At 33.6% G+C, this 18,366-nt stretch overlaps 2 protein-coding genes across 3 annotated transcripts; one reads left to right on the plus strand and one right to left on the minus strand.

Annotated features, from left to right (window-relative positions):
• Positions 1-4,026: 4,026 nt before the first annotated feature.
• LOC121251473 (transcription factor MYB82-like) lies at positions 4,027-5,623 on the plus strand. The gene is given in 4 exon segments (XM_041150733.1): positions 4,027-4,522; positions 4,608-4,737; positions 5,012-5,300; positions 5,303-5,623. Coding segments are annotated over 4 exon segments (774 nt in total). The 5' UTR covers positions 4,027-4,383; the 3' UTR covers positions 5,519-5,623.
• A 2,606-nt stretch (positions 5,624-8,229) lies between these two features.
• Positions 8,230-17,979, minus strand: LOC121252388 (TBC1 domain family member 15-like). 2 transcript variants are annotated; one of them, XM_041151996.1, is made up of 15 exons: positions 17,766-17,979; positions 17,397-17,570; positions 17,256-17,307; positions 17,061-17,168; positions 16,405-16,489; positions 16,014-16,068; positions 15,114-15,512; positions 14,075-14,134; positions 13,753-13,851; positions 13,562-13,672; positions 12,817-12,888; positions 12,592-12,708; positions 10,726-10,875; positions 9,250-9,350; positions 8,230-8,767 (listed from the first exon to the last, which is right to left on the minus strand). In XM_041151996.1, exons 1-15 carry the CDS (start codon positions 17,826-17,828, stop codon positions 8,440-8,442), a joined length of 1,974 nt encoding a protein of 657 aa, XP_041007930.1. In that variant the 5' UTR covers positions 17,829-17,979; the 3' UTR covers positions 8,230-8,439. The 2 variants fall into 2 exon arrangements, with proteins under 2 accessions (XP_041007930.1, XP_041007931.1); XM_041151997.1 differs by having other exon boundaries at positions 15,309-15,512; positions 17,766-17,954.
• Positions 17,980-18,366: the final 387 nt, after the last annotated feature.

Genomic DNA, 18,366 nt, shown 5'->3' on the forward strand with positions numbered 1-18,366 from the left:
TATATATATATTTATATAGACTCGTGGTATATGTCTCACGTTTGATTTTAGTGGAGAAAGTCCATCATGTTCAGGAATTAACCCAACTGTATGGAATGCTGTCTGCATGCACAAACTTGTCCTATTCTTCACATCAATCGAAAGCTTTGTTTCTCTAAATAATTGCAGTCTTGCCGTGGAAAGTGTTTGGCTAATAGGGAACTTTACAAAGCAAAAGTGACCGGAAAAAAGCAAGAAAGTTAAGAAGAGAATAATAATACAGCTCTAGTACTGCCAAAATCTCAAGGCCAAGTTCCAACATTCAAAGGTATATGTCTCCCTTGCCAACTTTCTTCTCCAAACATGATTCTCAATTGTTTCGTGTTTTTAATTTTTGTTTTTTATTTGCATAAAAAAAGCATGATACTCTGATCTTTGGTTTTAGATTGTTCCTAACATAGAATTCTCTGAATAATTAGAGACTGATATTATATTTAGTTTTAGAATGTATAAATTTTACGTACTTCTTTATTTTTTTTTAAAAAGGAAAAGAAAAGAAAGAGATATTATTAAAAAATAATTTTTAAAATTTATTCACTTTTTTTTTAAAAAAATTTACGGAATTTACCCATATTAACTGTACAAATTATTGCTCATTAATTAACCAAACAGATGAATAATGATATTCACGTAACCTTTTTTAGAACTCAAAGTACTCCAACTCCAACTAATCAATGTGATGGTGCCGTTTATAAAAAATAATAATAATAATTATTATTTAATTAATTTTTTTTAAAAAAAAAACCTACTGTGTCATTACTCGATCGACCTGTACAAAATGCAAGAATGCATAGTCCGAATTGTTTTGCATACGTGAAATGATAGTTTGAATGTCTAAGAATTGTATAATAATTTTGAAAGAAAATAAATATAAGATCTATATAAAAAAAAAAAATTAATAATAGACTCTACACGACACTTACATATTTTATAACTATATATCATATTACTCTTTTCATATTATTCTATGCTCTATTTTTTTTTTTTTAAATAAACCTCGTTCATTCATTGAAATCAGTCATTAGAAGCCATTTCAGCAAGAATCAGACTAAAATCAGTACATTCTTCAAGCCAACATGTAAAGGTAGTACAAATTATTTCACTGCTACTGAGTCACACGCGTTATTATTTCACTGCTGGGCCAGCAGGGCTAGGATACAAATTAATTTGCTGAATGCAAGGTAGTAGTACTACTGAAAAAGGGAGAAATTATAGCCCCATAATATGAGAAATGAGACCAATCCGCTCCGGCCTATTGTTTTAAAAAATATGAATAAATAAAATATTTATATAAAAAAATTAAAATTTTAATAACAAATTCTACTATTTTTTTTTAAATAAAAGACATGATATTTACCCAACTATCTAATAAAATATAGGTTAAAAAGACTTTGTTGAGATTCTTGAGAAGACAGGAAGGAGATTGAGATAAGTCCAGTACTTGTACGGATCCTTCGGTGTCGTCTGTCGTGGCCTGGGTTTATTCAAAATTCATATCGTGAATAATAATTGATATGACCCAAATGACATCAAACCAATTAATAATTTAATTGCGATCAGTACATTATTCAAAAGTGAGATAGCAAAAATGAAAATAAGCCCACCACCAACACCACAGCTAGCCACCATCGCGACAATTTACGCATGCATGCATGCCATCCGTCCTAGCTAGGTGGTGGGACTAATTATGCCTTTTATTAATATTATTATTATTTTAAAAATCTTTTTCTTGCCGTCATCCTCCATCCGATTGATCAATGGATTGCTCATAAAATCATCTTTCAAAGTTGCTCAATATGGGACGAGATCAATTATTTAATACTGTTTTCCGATTTGATTTTACTTTGTACATTATATATACTGTTTTAGGGAGACTTGCCTTCTTTAATTTATGTATCCTTTTTTTTTTTTTTAATAAAACTATAATGACAAATGTGAATAGAGTGGCATTTATTGATAGATTTAAATTAAATTATAAAATAATTGTAAAAAAAAATTGTAAGTGTATAGTTATCTTTTTTAAAGGAAATCCTCTCTCACATTTCATTAAATCAGAGAAGAAATACATGGAAAAGTCTCCTCCATAATTACAATAAAATCTGAAATGAAAAGACCATTTTTTACGAACAAGTGTGTTATGTTATTACCATTTATCTTGACATGAGAAATTTCACACTTAGCAAAACAACTAGCTAGATAACACCTTAGAGTCTAGCCTCACTCACAAACATGCTTGCACTAGATCAAGCCTCTGTAGTGGCCTTGAGATCATTAATAACCTGCAATGAGTCTCCTTCGAGATGACTTGTCCAAGGCCTAAATCAATGTCAAACTTAAAAGCCTGCAATGCACCATATATAGGACTCAACTAGCAATGGATCAGGATATATTTGTTTATTAAGTCTCAGGATAGCAACAATTTGTCCCTCACAGTCCCTAACACATATGCCAATGCCAATCAACCCTTTAAGTTTATCAATAGTCTCATCCCAGTTGATTTTAAACTAGTTGGAAGGAGGAGGAGACCAGACCGCTGCTGATGGGCATCCTGGTTTGAATATGCAAACAGCTCTCTGCTCATGGTAATATTTATTAATTTACAACTCAAGTTTGGATATATCTTATATATATCATGGGGAAGAGATCTTTTGAGTTCTCAGTAATTTTAAACTTATAGACTTACATGACTTAGTAATTCTAACCACTTGTGACACCTACGCATAGATGGGTAATCATTATGTTTCTTAATTTATATCACTTACTTTATTTTCTTGATGTGGTGGTGCATGTCATGTGACATTCAAAACATATGTCTTAGATTTCTTCTACTATTTTATGTTTGTCTTTTAATGTTTTTTTAATTTTTTCAATATACCACGTTGTAGCCACGTCAAGGAGGTATAGTGAATGGTATAATAAATTATGGGGCTTTCGGTACCTAAATCTGATATATAAATATATATTACAATATAATTTTGGAAGTATGAAACTTTGCATGCCCCTAGGAAGCAACGCATCCACTCATCCAATATTCTACTATTAAATTCACATTAAAGATATATATGTAATTAATTAGAAGTTATTAAAGGAAGAACATTAATATTTGGAAAGTGGGTCATGATTTCATTTCTAGTTAGTAGAGTTCAGGCCAGTTTTCCTAACACATATCTTTTTAGATATGTTAACTCATGCCTTTTTTAATTTTGTATAAATCAATGGATTTATATAGATTATTGAACTTTAGAGAAAATTTTAAAGGGTTAATAATTTATCATTCTTGATGGTCAATGTCACTTTGACACACTATTAATTTAAAGAGCTTTTAGCATTTCTCCACTCGAGTTTATAAGAATTTTCATTACTGACAAGAAAACAATTAAAGGAGCTACCGACCGGGAGAGAAGATCAACATAAATGATAGTTGCAATCGTAAGTGTAAATATCGTATAATTACTTTGAAAAAAAATATGAATAAATACGAGACCTATATAAAAAAAAAATTAATAGTACTAGATCTCACTTTTTTTCAAAGCGACTGTACGATACTTGTTCACTCCACGACTGCATGTAGTATTACTTGAAGATCAATATTAATAAACAATTCAACTTTTTCAAATCTCAAAACAATAATAATATTAAAAAAATAATATTTTAACAATATTTTATTTAACTCATATAAAATCATCTCATCTCATTTTACTATCCAAACGAGCCCTAAACTAAATTCTGGAGATCAATGCATCGGTATTAATATTTCTTATAGATTTTATTTATTATATAGTGGTTTATTCATATGATAGAAATACTTGAAGAATTTATAAAATTAAATTTATAAAATAAAATATTTTGATGTGATAAAATACGTACTTTTTTAAATATAAAATAAACTTAATATCTCACATCAAGTGATCATGTCATTTACTAAATCTATTTTAATAAAATAGACAGAATATATAGTTCTCCATCCATACATAACAGGTATCATTCAATAAATTATTAATTAGTTCTTCGTGGCACGCACAAGTGATCTGCTTGTTACGAGTGCATGTCATATGAAATAGAAAGATATTGTATATATAGAAAGTGGAAGGCAGATTTGCTTTTACAAGCTGGATCATAGATTCATATATATATATAAATTCCATGCATGCATGGAAAGCAAAAGGAGAAGCAAAAAGGGATATAATTAATTGCGTAATTTTATGCATGCACGAGTGTCTCTGTGTCTGCAACTAATTAACTAGCTTTAATTTCCATACCCACCCCTTTCCTATATAACCCATTCAGCATCGACACACATATAATTAATTAGTACTACGTGAAAGAGATCTGCAGGTAGTAGTCATGGAAGTAATTAAGAAATCATCAGTGATCAAGCCACAGCTCAAGAAAAATTTGTGGAAGCCAGAAGAGGACTTGATTCTGAAAAGTTATGTGGAAACTCATGGTGAAGGCAACTGGACTACCGTCTCCCAGAGATCGGGTAAGAATTCTTTCCCCTTTCTAATCTACTTGATTAATTTATGTACACTATGATCAGTAACTCTCTCTCTCTCTCTCTCTCTCAGGTTTAATGAGGGGAGGAAAGAGTTGCAGGCTCAGATGGAAGAATTACCTGAGACCTAACATTAAACGAGGTGAGATGTCCAAAGAGGAAGAAGATCTTATCATCCGAATGCATAAGCTTCTGGGCAACAGGTAATTGTGACAGCTTGTTTACTTTCTTTCTTTCTTTCTTTCTTTTTTCCTGCAAAACCAGCCCCCAATTCGACTGGAATTCTTTAGTTTTAACAATCCCATTACTCCCTTCGATCCGTTAAAATAATCGAGATAATTTCTCACATCGAGTTAAGCAAGTAGGAAAGCACAAAATTAACAGGCTGCGCTGGTGGATCAGCTTCGATCCGATACAGCCAAACCAACATATATATACTGGTCATGATTGGTCAACCTTTTATTTTGTTTAACGCAGGTGGTCACTGATTGCTGGTCGGATTCCTGGTCGGACAGATAATGAAGTGAAGAACTACTGGAATACCCATTTGAACAAGAAATGCATTCCAGGCAAAAGAAAAGCAACCGACCCAGATCACCACCACCAACAACATGAGGAAAACGACAAGAACCTGAACAAGAAAAAGAAGTTGGGTCCATTGTGTCACTCTGAGTCCAGTGGAAGTGCAGCTTTGATAACGACAAAATCTATAAGCTTGGATGGAAGGAAAGAAGAGAAGGAGACCGAGAGCAGTACTGTCACAGACCCACCTGGATGGAGATCAATACAGACAGCTTCTTCAACTATTACATAGATGATCAGTATCCGAGACTGCCCGGAAAGAATGCAACTTTCGTTTTTGACGATGAACCTCTCACAGCTTACTTGGATTCTTTTATCTTGTTTGAATCATTTGAATGCGATGGGGGAGGAGGCGCAGTACGCACAGATGCAATCAATCATGTAGTGACGAATACTTATTAGATAGAATCATGCACACGTATAAATTGTATTTTCTGATATTTAATCTGTGCGCTATATATATATATATATATATATATATATATACTCGTTAAAAAGCTGATGTTTTATTATATAAACGACTTTAATAATATGATCTTGATCACGTCTCAACCATATTTTGGGATCATGAGCCACCTAATGATATACTAAAGAGCGCTTCCATTCTTGGTATGGTGGCTAGGGGTGACCACTCCCAGAAAGTAGTAGCAACTACAATGAATTATCATGAGCTTTTCCCTCCTCCGTTGGCAAGGTGAACATGCAGTTCCAGTACTGTGATCGTGTTTTGTATGCATGTGATTCATGCCCATCTTTACTTTTCAGATGTGCCCTCCAACCTAGAAGAGGAGCGGTATATTTGGATTATGAAATTACGAGAAATTATTAACACAACTTTAAATTCTTTTAAAATATCATTTAAATACAAAAAGCTTTTAAATTTTAAAATTTTTTATCTAATTATTATCTAATCATTACAACTTTAAAATAAAATAAGAAAATCAATACTACTTTTTCAAATTTCAAAATAAAAATAAAAATAATATTCAAATAATTTGTTAACTTTATAATATTTTTATTCATTTTTTCCTCACATTTTTCAAAATTCAGTAAAATATTTTAACTCAAATTATTTTACTACTACTTATAGATCATTTAAATGTCTAAATGATCCCTTATAACTCAGTAGTGTAAAATTTAGGACAAAATAATTCCAGGTTAAATAATGAGTGGAAAAAAAAGAAATGTACTTGCCAACGCACGTATAGTATTTCTCTGAGAATGTCTCGTTAATTTATTATGTACACACCCAAGTTTGGGTGAAATAAAAATTTAAATTTATAGAAAGTGATAGATTCAATTATTTGTATTATATTCTTAACGTGTGTGTGCTAACTAGACTTTTTCTTAATGAGTGGTCATAATATGTGGAATATTTAATTAAATTGTATAGAGTGAAGAGTTAGGATTCAGATTCACAGAACTTCTGCTCTAATATCATATGGAATCATTATTTGTCCCAAAAATTTAAACTCATAAACAATAATAGATTTATTAATTATTTGTATTATATTCTTAACAGTCCGACCGTGTGAATGATGATTTGTAGGAAATCCAGTAAAAATAGGGACCTCCTTCAAAACCATTTCGCCCTGCTTGCTTTGAACCTCTGGTATGTAAACACAGTCCAGTTTGGATACAAGAATCGCTTAATCTCATCTCATCATTACAATTTTTTTAAGTTCTCACACAAAATATAATAATTTAAATCTCTAAAATAATAATAATATTAAAAAAAAATATTCAAATAATATTTTTTTCAATTTTTAACTTTCATCTCAACTCATCACATTTTACTATCAAAACCCTATAGTATTAACCTTATACGAATTTAATTGAATTATTATTCAAACTTCAAACTTTTACATTTTGATGAAGTCAATGTAGATGATTTTATCTATATTTCTTTAAAATTTGAAGATGCATTGACTTTGGATGAAACCATACGTGATGCAGTTTTCAAATGAAACGAAAAATGGGCATTGCTGAATTCCAAACACCAAACAGCAGATTTGAAAAAAAAGAAAAAAGAAAAAAAAAAAGACCTCCAAACAGCCAATATTACATTAATCGAACTCAACGTGCCTTGTAAGTTGTATGTAGTCAAAGTGAACATTAATATACTAATGATTATATCATCTCATTCATAAATATACCACATAAATAAATATGATTAGAAATGATAAAATCTAAAAAAATAAAATAAAATTATGTTTTAGGAAAACCACCATCCCTCCACTCTCTCAAAGATAAAACACTGGTTACCTGTTTGCAAAAGATGAAAAAATTTCTGAAGCAACCCCAGAAGAGCAAGAGCAAGAGATGTGAAACAAAAATGAGTCCTTAGAGCACTTCCAATGGATTTTTATAATACATTTTCCTTTAAAATATAAAGAAATTCTCTCAAAAGTGCTCTCTATTGGATCTTCTATTTTAAAGATACTTTTACATTCTACTTCAATAGACCTCTAGATGTAGAGAACACTGCTCATCATTGTAAACATTTTTAATTAATTTCTCTTCTCTCCTCTTGTTAAGTTTTTCATTTCTTCAACTCTCTTTATTTATATTATGTAATTAGTGAGAATGAATATTCTCATAATATATTTTAGGAATATTTTTATTATATAATAATTTCTTTTTAATTTTTGAATTAATTTATATTTTAATTTAGTTTATAAATTTGAATTAATTTAAAATAAGACATAATTATATGATATTGTAAATATCAAAAATATGAAAATATCATTAATAATTAGAGAATATTTAAAATGAATAAAAAAGTTAAAAAAATATAATATTTAAATAATATAAAGAAAAAATAAATAAATTAATATATAGTATATTATAAACATTAGTATATAAAATAAAAAAAAATATTTTAATGATATATTTTAAAAAATAGGAAGAATCCATTGGAGACTTGGAGTCCTTTCAAAACGAGATATTTTGGCTTGGCACAGCTGGTAAACAGAGGATATCACGCATTCCTAAAGGCTGATGTGACGCCCCCAAATTGCATCTTGTGCGCACAGAACGGACACAAGACATAACTCTCTCTCTCTCTCATCACATCACATCTCTTCAGAGCTCAGCAAAACATAAGAACTACAAATCCAATGGTCTTTGGCGCCATGTGATGCATATAGCCGGATGAGAACCGTCAACAAAGATACAGTTTATCGATTCGATTTGATAGACCCATTGACATGGTCGGTGGAAAAAAAAAACACAGCAATTAATTACACGGAAATAGAGCAGTGAACGTGTTTGTACAGATGTGAGACTAGAAAGTCTATAAATGGAATAGCGAGGGGCCCCAATTACAAGACGTCGTCATCTTGTTGAGGGTATAAAAAACCATCATCAACAGGCAATGAGGGAGGGGTTCCAGGAGGAATGGAAGCCGCGCCATTCTCACCGGCACATATGCACAAAGCCTCTGCATCCCGGAGGATTGAATCAAGGTCAATGTGACCACTCAGTTCGTTAATGAATTTCAAGAGAGTGTCGAAGTCCATCTGCTCCCCCATTATTTTACCGCGATATCGTTTCAATATTGCCACACATACGTACAGGTGTAGGTGCTCCGACAAATAATGAGTCCACAATACCTCCCATAACAGCATTGTTTTCTCGTATTCAAATTCCCTGTAAAAAAATAAAAGTGTGATGATGCTAGGTCTTCAATCTTCTTCATACAGGTGGGAACTGAATACAGTTCAAAGTTACATCGAGAATCTATGACACTCGGAAATAATGAATTATGACAGCATCTAGTCCCGCTTGTATACAAGAAGTGTTTCATCTCGTCACATTTCATCATTATAACTTTTTTAAATTTACACACAAGATATAATAAAGAACTTAATTTCTTAAAATCTTAAAATAATAATAATATTTAAAAATAATATTTTAATAATATTTTATTCAATTTTCAATTTTCATCTCACTCGTTATTATCCAAACCACACCTAAAGCTAGAAACATGTTGCTCCTACTTGTTAGAAGAAAAAAAAAAAACGAAATTTGTTGGTTAGTGCGTTATTTACTCTTAACACGCATACCATTGCTAGGTTGTAATTTTGTAAACATTAACAACGAGAAAAGGGAATTCAAATTAAAGAACTGACCTTTTGAATTGTATTAGAACCCAGCGAAAACAAAAGAAATAGTTGAGGCAGTCATTCTGCTTAAAATAGTTATGCAATGGGCTGTCTAACAACTCCACCAACTGCAACAAGGATAGTGAGATAGTGAGAATTCATTAGAACTAAAACTCAGAACCAACTGTTCTATCAGCAAAACACTTTCACTGTTCGCCACTGGGGCACCAAACATTCATTCACACATCCAAAAATTGATCAAAAACTTGAAACATGGTATTAAATTTTCAATGATTTAACTGAAGCACACCAAGAAAAATGTTGCCTTTCTCATTATATATGAGCCTGCATTTACTGATATTAACAGAAAGGAATTCCTTGATCATATTATGCCTGTTCAAGCTAAATATTTTGTCCAATTAAACAAAGATTCCATTTCTTAAGTTGATAATGGGTCGTTGAAGAGACTCACTTCGGTAGCAGATCCTAGATGTGCCTATATTGGCTGTCTAAAATCCACCAAGGAGCCACATTGAACCACACAAATATTCATAAAGAAGAAACTGGGACACAGACAACCAGTAAGGCGACTACCCAAAAGTTTGTACTATATAACATGTGAAATTCGAGTAAATGTCAAGAAATGATTAACCACGTAACTTTTTACTATATGGTTCGTACATCCAATCATATATGGCAATTAAGAGTTCACAGTAGCAATTACACGAATGACGGCATCTAGCTCAGCTGGATGAAGTCTTGCTAGATGCTTTCTTTCTTGGGAAAAGCTTCTTTGCCCACCTACATTGACTGCTCTAGTTGACCGCTGGTCAATTTTTTTTTTTTTTACTTAGTGATTAAGGAAGTGATTTTAAGTGTATTGGTGTATTTTTTTTATTTTTAAAAAATATTTAAATATATTAAAAAAATATGAAAAGAAAAAAGCAAAAAAAAACCCTGGGTGGCCCAGCTGTAAATGCTGGGCGGCAGAGTAGCCTTGCCCTTCTTTCTTAATTGTACTTTTTTTTCCCAAGAGCTATCTTGAAGTAAAGATCACTAAGAAAATTCCTAAAAACCACTTGGCATGACAAATAAATAGCCACTGCAACTAAAGGAAATTTCATAATTTTAAGTTTCATCCAGCACTAGCTGTTCCACTGTCATGAGTTGCAATGAAAAAGTTCCAAATACACAAAAGAATAAACTAAAATAAACATAGTGGGAAAAATATGGCCAATTCCAAATAAGCCGAACTGTTCAAAAGATATAATTATCAAAAGACACTCCCCCTCTCACAAAAAAAAAAAAACCCATCTTAAAACATTAATAGTCTCAGTTGGCCAGGGAAGCAAGCTGAAATCCAAATAACCAAGTTGATAAATCAAGGAACAATATGTTTAAATCTGACATTTCCACTAGTACAACATGATCCATCAACTGATTTGTTTTTTACACCCATATGCATGAGAGAGAGAGAGAGAGAGAGAGAGAGAGAGAGAGAACCTTGGATACTGCAAATAGTTGAGAGTGCATGCCATTTTGGTCACGATTGAAATTGGGTCCAAGCCGATCCATCAGCGCAACAAAACACCAAAATGCCTCTGGCTCGTCATCCATTACAAACAATATTGGGGACAAGAGATCACTCATACCCTGCAAGATAGCACAAGAATCTATGATGTGCAACCATAAGGATATCCCCAACAATACGCAAACAAGGGGAATAGTTATATGCACTGGAATGTATGATGAAGCAATTCAGGACCTAATTACTGTTGAGTGTTGACAGAACCACCATCCAATGACATGAGTTCAGCAATAAGATAACCAACCATTAAGCATTCATCAATTTACTCATGCAACTAGGAACAGTCAATAAACCATAATCTTGGGAAAAATAAATGTGAAGTCTGGAAGGGGATTTATAACTTTGAGCAAAAAAAGATGAATGATAAATACTGGCAAAACATATATGTAATAAAAAAAAGCTTGAAGCGAAAGGAACAAGGTCCAATAATGTATATCATGCTCACACATGCTATCACCTCCCCTTATCTCCCATATAACTAAAAAATGCATGTGAACTCCAACACATGAGCACCAAATGCACGTAGGAGCTCCCACTATTGGAACACAAGACACTTTTTTCTTTTTCTTTTTTACATGAAATCTCAATAAGGCAGGGTATTTCAAACCCACCCCATGGAGAATAAACTCCGAACACACAACTCCACTTGCCATAACCATGTGTAAGGTAATCTAGGAGAACACCTAGTTTGAAAATAAAAAATGACTGATGTCAAATTGAATAATCCCAAGGCAACCCTCACACGGGCAACCTAAGCATCATCGTATTGAATAAATATTTTTCAAAAGCTCAAGCAAATTGGAATAGACTCAATGAATTCAAGTTCATACATATATAAAGCAAATTACTAAATGCAGCCATCATTAAAATAAAATTTCCAGCCTTTCTTTAATGCAAGCCATTGACAAGGATTAACTAAAAAAAAGCAAATATTTGGACATTGGACTATTTGGTTGAGTGTTTATGTTCTGTGTTCTGAAAAGGCTATGTGAATAAAGAAGATGCTTTAACTCACTTAAATAAACATCCTTTTAGCTCTTAAATTGATGTGTACAATAATATATCACCTGTGAGGAGTGTTGCAAAGTAACCCTAGGAGTTGGCTCAAGTGGTAAAGGCCAGGGCTTGGGGGTATGCTCCCCCCAGGTCTAAGGTTCAAATCCCCTTGGGTGCAAACAGTCTCTAGGGGCCATCGGACTGAGCAATTTTCCCCTTAAATCACCCAAGATGCACTTGCGGGAAACTCCTTGCTAAGAGCCTGTGCATCCCCGGGATTAGTTAGGACGCTGATCCCAGACACTTGGTGCCAATAAAAGAAAACAAAGTGTTGCAAAGTACATTGGACTATTCAATGTTCAGATGCGTATGTCTAATCTTTGTATTTACACAGGGAAAACATCAGTCATTACAAGTTTAATGCTCCATCCTATTGGCATCATGTTTTTCCTTGCCCCCCCGCCCCCCTTTTTCTGCCCCAAGTGGGTGCTACACGCATGGCTTTCTATCCAATCATGTAATGCTCCATCCTATACTAACATCAAAACCATAAACAAAAAGCATAACAATAGATCACAGACTTTTCAAGACATAAGTTAATTTCCATTGAATTTGGAATGTTTCCATACATCTGAGCCAACCAAAAAAATAATTGAAGCATCACTACAAAATTAATGTCAGACAACAAACTCAGAAATAACTTTTTTGATCAGCAAATAAGATTTTATTGATGAGAAATAGGCATAGCCCAAGTACACAGGACAGTTTATACGAGAAATAATTACCTGGCAGTAACCAAGATCGAAGTTGTAGAATGAGTATGTTAGCAAAATATCACGCAACAGATTCACATTTGCATTATCATCCCCGTCATAGAAGAAGAGTGATCTGTCAGTCCTTATCTTAAAAACAGAAAGAAAAAATATTCAGGAACTCAAAACTATATCCTTAAATGTATCCATTGAATTCAATTTGTGCGTTTAAAAACACTGGAACAAGTTTATGCCTACCACATCTTTTTCAACAAGGCCTTTTCTCTCCCTAAATTTCGTAAATCTTTTTGCCTGTTCAGGGGAGATACTCTGCATAGGAAGATGCACTCATATATAAGACTTTCTGTATAAAACATGATCAGGAGAAATATGAAAAATTTTCAACAAAATCACAGGAGCTTGAATTAAGAAGTGGCCAGAGAATTCTTTATCCATACAGTACACAGTGGAAGCCACAAAGCGAAGAGAAAAATTGAAAATCTCATATAAATACTTTTTGTCTTGTGCCAGAGAGATCCGAGGATCTGTTACAAACCATATGCACACTGCTTGTAGCATGAATCAGCCGCAGCAATCTGCTATGATATTCTGGAGTGGAAGTTTACAAAGTGCCTAACAGACCAGCCTAAAATCCAAGATAATATATCTAGAACTTAAAAAAAATAACAGAAAAATAAGAAATATAATCTTAAAGGAGATCTCTTGAAATGTATTTAGCGCTCATTTGGGCAACTCTCCAGCATCTTTCTAATCTGTCGAATGAACAGATCTCCTTTGTATACATCAGTCCATTGATGATAAGGAGTTGGGAAAGCCTGAACCCAATTCTGAAAATGATGTAGAATATCCACACTTGAAGTTCACATAACGGGTACTTCACAAACATAATTACATGTGCTTGAGAGCATGCAAATCAATGAAAATTAAACTCCAAGGCAAAAAGGATGGCAAGAAGTAGAAGAGACTAGAATTCATTACAAACCTGCCACTGAATCTTTATGGTCTCATACTCTGTCTTTTTAAGGGACCTAAGATATTCCCTCTCAGCATATGTTGAATCATAGCGATGGTATCCAAGCAAGAATGCCCATACCTATATTCATTATTGCGATTTCAAAGAACATGATGCATCTAAAAAAAAATCACATATCTTAGATACTATTATGTGCCTACCTCCTTCCGTAATCCATGCTCCACTCCCCCATAAAATATTCTCTTTCTTAAAGCTTTTGAATCCATGATTCTCCCTTCAGAATCCAAGAGCATGGACCACTGCAAAATGATTGCATGTGTCTAGGACTTTTCTTTATAAGAAGAAAAGAAATGAGAGAGAGAGCCACTCTTAAGTTCAGAAATGGATCAGATTTTAATAAAGTAGAGGAATTGTTTTTGAGATACAACTTCAAGTTTATGAAATGACAGAGACATCAGCTTGATGGAATTATCATTGCATTTTATCAAAGAGGACCTATCTTCAACAAGGCTCAGCTCTTACCTCATCAGGCCCCAAAGGTGGCAGCCGTGGTTTTCCCCATACCAGCGTTAATTTATCAACCTGCCAGAAAAGATGTTGACTTGAGATTCCAAAATGGAAAGAAAATCTTAAGCCATCAGGGTAAAAATTGCATCTTTGAAGTTTATCTTATCTAATAAATCATAAAAACAAAAGTGTATCACAATTACGTAGTTAGCAATCGCACGTCCTCTGTTAGTTGTTACTAAATGTAGCATAATGGTTACCCTTGACCAATTTAATCAAAGTCTTCTGTACCATTTAGATTTCAATATATACCTGGAAATATTGGATAGCAAGAACTGAAACTCCATTCAAAAAGTTCGGCTAAGTCTTGTATCAGATAAGTGCAATAATGAGCACATCGCACCTCATGTTTGTATCTACTTCTAGAATTTAATAATCCATCTATGCTACTCCATCACAAACGAAATTGAGAAAGTCTTGAAGCATGTCACATTTTCATACAAGAAAAAAAAAATACAAAATCATTGCTTGGTGTGATGATCTAAGTAACGTCTGGGCCCGATACACCAAAAAAGACTAGTAAATGCTACAATTGGAGCTTGTTGAAATCATTTTAAAGGACAAGTACTTCTTTCTCCCAAGCAACGTGGAGTCTCATCCTCCACCTTCTTATACTTAATACAATGCAGGGTAGAGTTATATAAGTTCAGTAAAACAGAACTGGCAGGATAAGGAAATATAATTATATAATGCAACTAAATTGCAAGTGTCATACTAGATTATCAAGAAAGAGTTCCACTCCAAAAAAGAATACTAAGCAAGGCACTGAGAAACAACTCAATGCATACTTCAATGGTTATTACATACTGACACTTTAAGATCTGGAGAATGAACTGAAATCTATCAACATTTAAAGGTGGAAAATGCTAAGACAGAAATTTCAATTGCTCGTCAAAAAAAAAAAAAAAAAACACAATTTTCATGGCATTACTTTCACTGAAATTACTATTATTACATTTAATTAGAAAATATGAAAGAACAAACAAGATACTACCAAAGGATCTGATGCCAAAGGGATTTCTTCAGGAGCTTTTTCTTCAATATTGGATGTCTTTTTAGGGCAATCAAGGGAAGACTGCTTATGGCTTCTCCTCTCAATTGCACCATATCCATTACCATGACTTTCACGGAAGAGTTGTGAAGTTGTATCCCGGGCAAATCTGGTCACAAGAGAGAATTTTTCCAATACCTGAATTGAGAGATCTCGAGCAGGATCATGAACCTTTTGCCTTTGCATCACATTGTTTTGAGAAAGATTGGAACTCTCATTACGAACCTCGCCATCAGCTCTCTCCTGATCATCATTTAAAGGGGACTCGCCAACTGAAATGGACATTGATGGCTCGCTAGCAAGAGAAACAGCCCTAGGCAGCTCCAAAGAAGACAACGTTCTCTGGGTAAAACCAATGAAAAAAATATGACAAAATGCAGCAGCTTGCTGTTGGACGGTCCATAATTAGAGAATCAACACAATAAGACAAAGCCAAACCAAAGTTTAAAAGATATACTCTAATTGAGGGAATAATTCCCAAAAGCTAACTTATAAACTTCCAAGTATTCTGTGGAAACTACCCGTTAGGTTACGGCCTAGTGGTTAAAGGGGGACGGGGGGTGGGGGGCAGGGCATGAGTTGTACAGTTGTAGACTCTGACATTATAGGTTTGATCCTGCACTATGATTTCCAGCGGATTATCTGATACAAAGTTTAGGTTTGTGGGGTCAAGTATCCAAAGTTTACTGCCCATAGGAGGATCTAAATGGCCCTGCCTTGATGAGCATCCAAAGATTCATGTTCTCTCATGTGCAGGCATCACTGGCAGAGAGTGAATCCAATGAGCAAAGATAGTTGTAACTGTACCAACCAGCCAAACAAGTAAAGCAGTAAGATGTGCACCTGGAGAGGATTTTGAAAATCATTCACTAGAAATACATTTGAACCTTCTGCAGACCTGGGTATTGATGAAATGAAAATTAGAACAATGGCAGAAGATACTAACACTGAAACGCACCACAAGCACAAAGTGGTGATGATAATTGAAGAAATTATGATCATAGTGAGATTTCATAACATCTTAATAAAAATCCCTCTTCAATGCGAAAATATTTTTCTGCACACTTTTATTCTTAAGGCTCTGAAGAAAAAAAACCGGAGAACTCTTGATATATTGCATCAGTAACCAGAATTTTGGACCAGATTGGTTCCAAGATCTTATTCTTAAAAAAAAAAACAAAAAAAAAAAAAAACCCAAAAATAATAGAGGCAATACATGTAAACAATTACCAACCTCACAAGAAAAACATGTTGCTTTATGGTACCAAGAAACTCTTTAACTCCTCCATTGTAGAAGTAAAGTGGAGGAAAAGCAAGTCCTGCAGAGGACTTCCATTTACACATTATAGAAGTACAAGACAGTGAATCAATTTGGTCATGCAGCATAGAAGAAACGGATAAAACTGTCGCAAACTCGTTATATATGAAAGTAGAACTAATAAAAGAAATTAAAACACAAAAAATGCAAAAGGAAAATAGCCCAAAATAAGTACCTAAATAGAGTACAGAGAGAAATGGAGAAATTGAATGCACATTGGCTACATTGAACACCCAATGTGCATAAGTTGTTTGAGATTCTCAGACATCTAAGATCTTAGAATTGTTTTCCAGGTTAAACATATAGTTTTCATAAACATATTTTGCTACTTTCTCGAAAATATACATCAAGCCTCTTTTTGTGACGGAGATATGTTCATACAGAGCGCTGTATCTACGATGAGGGACCGATCAAAGGAGAGAAGAAGCAAACAATAAGTCGAATCCGAACTACCAATCCATATAAGCATAACCGACAATACTTACATGGTTAACATAAATGATACAACTTCAAAAACATTGTAGAGCATTGCAAATATTTAACTCCTCTCAAATAATGCCAGGTTGTTTTACCTGATGACAAAACAACGATAATGTACTGCCACCCGAGTGCCGGGGTGTGCCTCCGAATCGACCGCACCTCCGTAAAAGGGACTGGCCTTATGGTATAAAGATTCCTATCTACGAAAAAGCCACAAAGCAATAAATTCAGAAATATATTTCTCTCATACACATAGCTCTTGAAATAAAAAATACAAAGCCAACGACCTTTCTCAGACAGCTTCGCATTCGAGCTTTGCCCGTTGTATGGAATCCACGTCTATCAATTACATGCACGCACACGCAAAAAAACAAATGAATAAAACCGAGGCATGCAACAAAAACAAACAGAAAACTAGTAGGAATTACCATAAAGAGAGAAGAGCCTTGCTTAATCAGTTTCAATCGCCCACTGATCCTCTCTGAAGCGAACTGCGTCGGATGAATAGTCACATTATCCTTCAGATAAACGATCTCGGCACCGTCGGGCTCGCTCGACCAGCTCTGTTTGCGGCTATTGCTTCGCACCATGCTCGCCGACCCCTGAAACCGAATTTAAGAAACAAAAACCCAAATCAATTTCACCGATTATGCATCAATTGCTGCTGAATTAGTAGCCTAATGTTCGGGAATCGGGTTTCGCAAGAATTGAAATGCGAATCACTTATTGAATGCAATTTCCATCAAACGAAGGATTTGATGCTGGGTTCAGATTGGATGGGATCAAGAAATGATTACTTGTAGCTGTGACGCTGCATAATCCGCGTCGTCGGACAAATCTTGTAGCTCGGTTTCTTGCATCGCCACGGATTTGTGAGAGAGAGGGAGGTTTTTCTTCGTCACGAAGGCAGGGCCTGTTTGCAAGGAAGCAGAGATAAAAAAGACACAGAGGAGTGGAGGGACCGACCTAGCAAGCAAGATTGATCTGTTTTTGGAGGAATCAGGAAAGAGCACTGCTACATCGTACAGACACGTGTAAGAGCACGGATTAGTCAAAATTAAAAGATATTTTTTATAAATATAAAAAAAATTTAATTTTTAACTATTTAATTTATATAAATTTTTATATTGAAATAGTTACTTTTTTATTATATAATAATAAAATAATATAAGATGAATTTAATTTTGATTATTCATATCAAATCTTCACATTAGATTATACATTTATTCATTATATAGTAATGAATAATTAATAATTTCAAAAATATTTAATTTTTTTATTATTAATTTATTTTATTTTATCATATTTTACTATTCTACCTATTATATATTAATTAATAATCATATTCTTATTAAATTAATATATTACTACTCAAATTAATATACCAATTGTGATAAA

The sequence above is a fragment of the Juglans microcarpa x Juglans regia genome, chromosome 2S, assembly GCF_004785595.1.
Source record: "Juglans microcarpa x Juglans regia isolate MS1-56 chromosome 2S, Jm3101_v1.0, whole genome shotgun sequence".
In the NCBI taxonomy this organism is placed as follows: domain Eukaryota; kingdom Viridiplantae; phylum Streptophyta; class Magnoliopsida; order Fagales; family Juglandaceae; genus Juglans; species Juglans microcarpa x Juglans regia.

Coding starts and splice junctions, on each gene's coding strand:
- LOC121252388 (XM_041151996.1), bottom strand. CDS start 17,828: ATGCAAGAAACCGAGCTACAAGATTTGTCCGACGACGCGGATTATGCA. Junction 14,135..15,113: donor CTTTGGCATCAGATCCTTTG/GTAGTATCTTGT, acceptor CTTTTCTGGCAG/GTTGATAAATTAACGCTGGT. Junction 8,768..9,249: donor GTTCTAATACAATTCAAAAG/GTCAGTTCTTTA, acceptor ATTTTTTTACAG/GGAATTTGAATACGAGAAAA.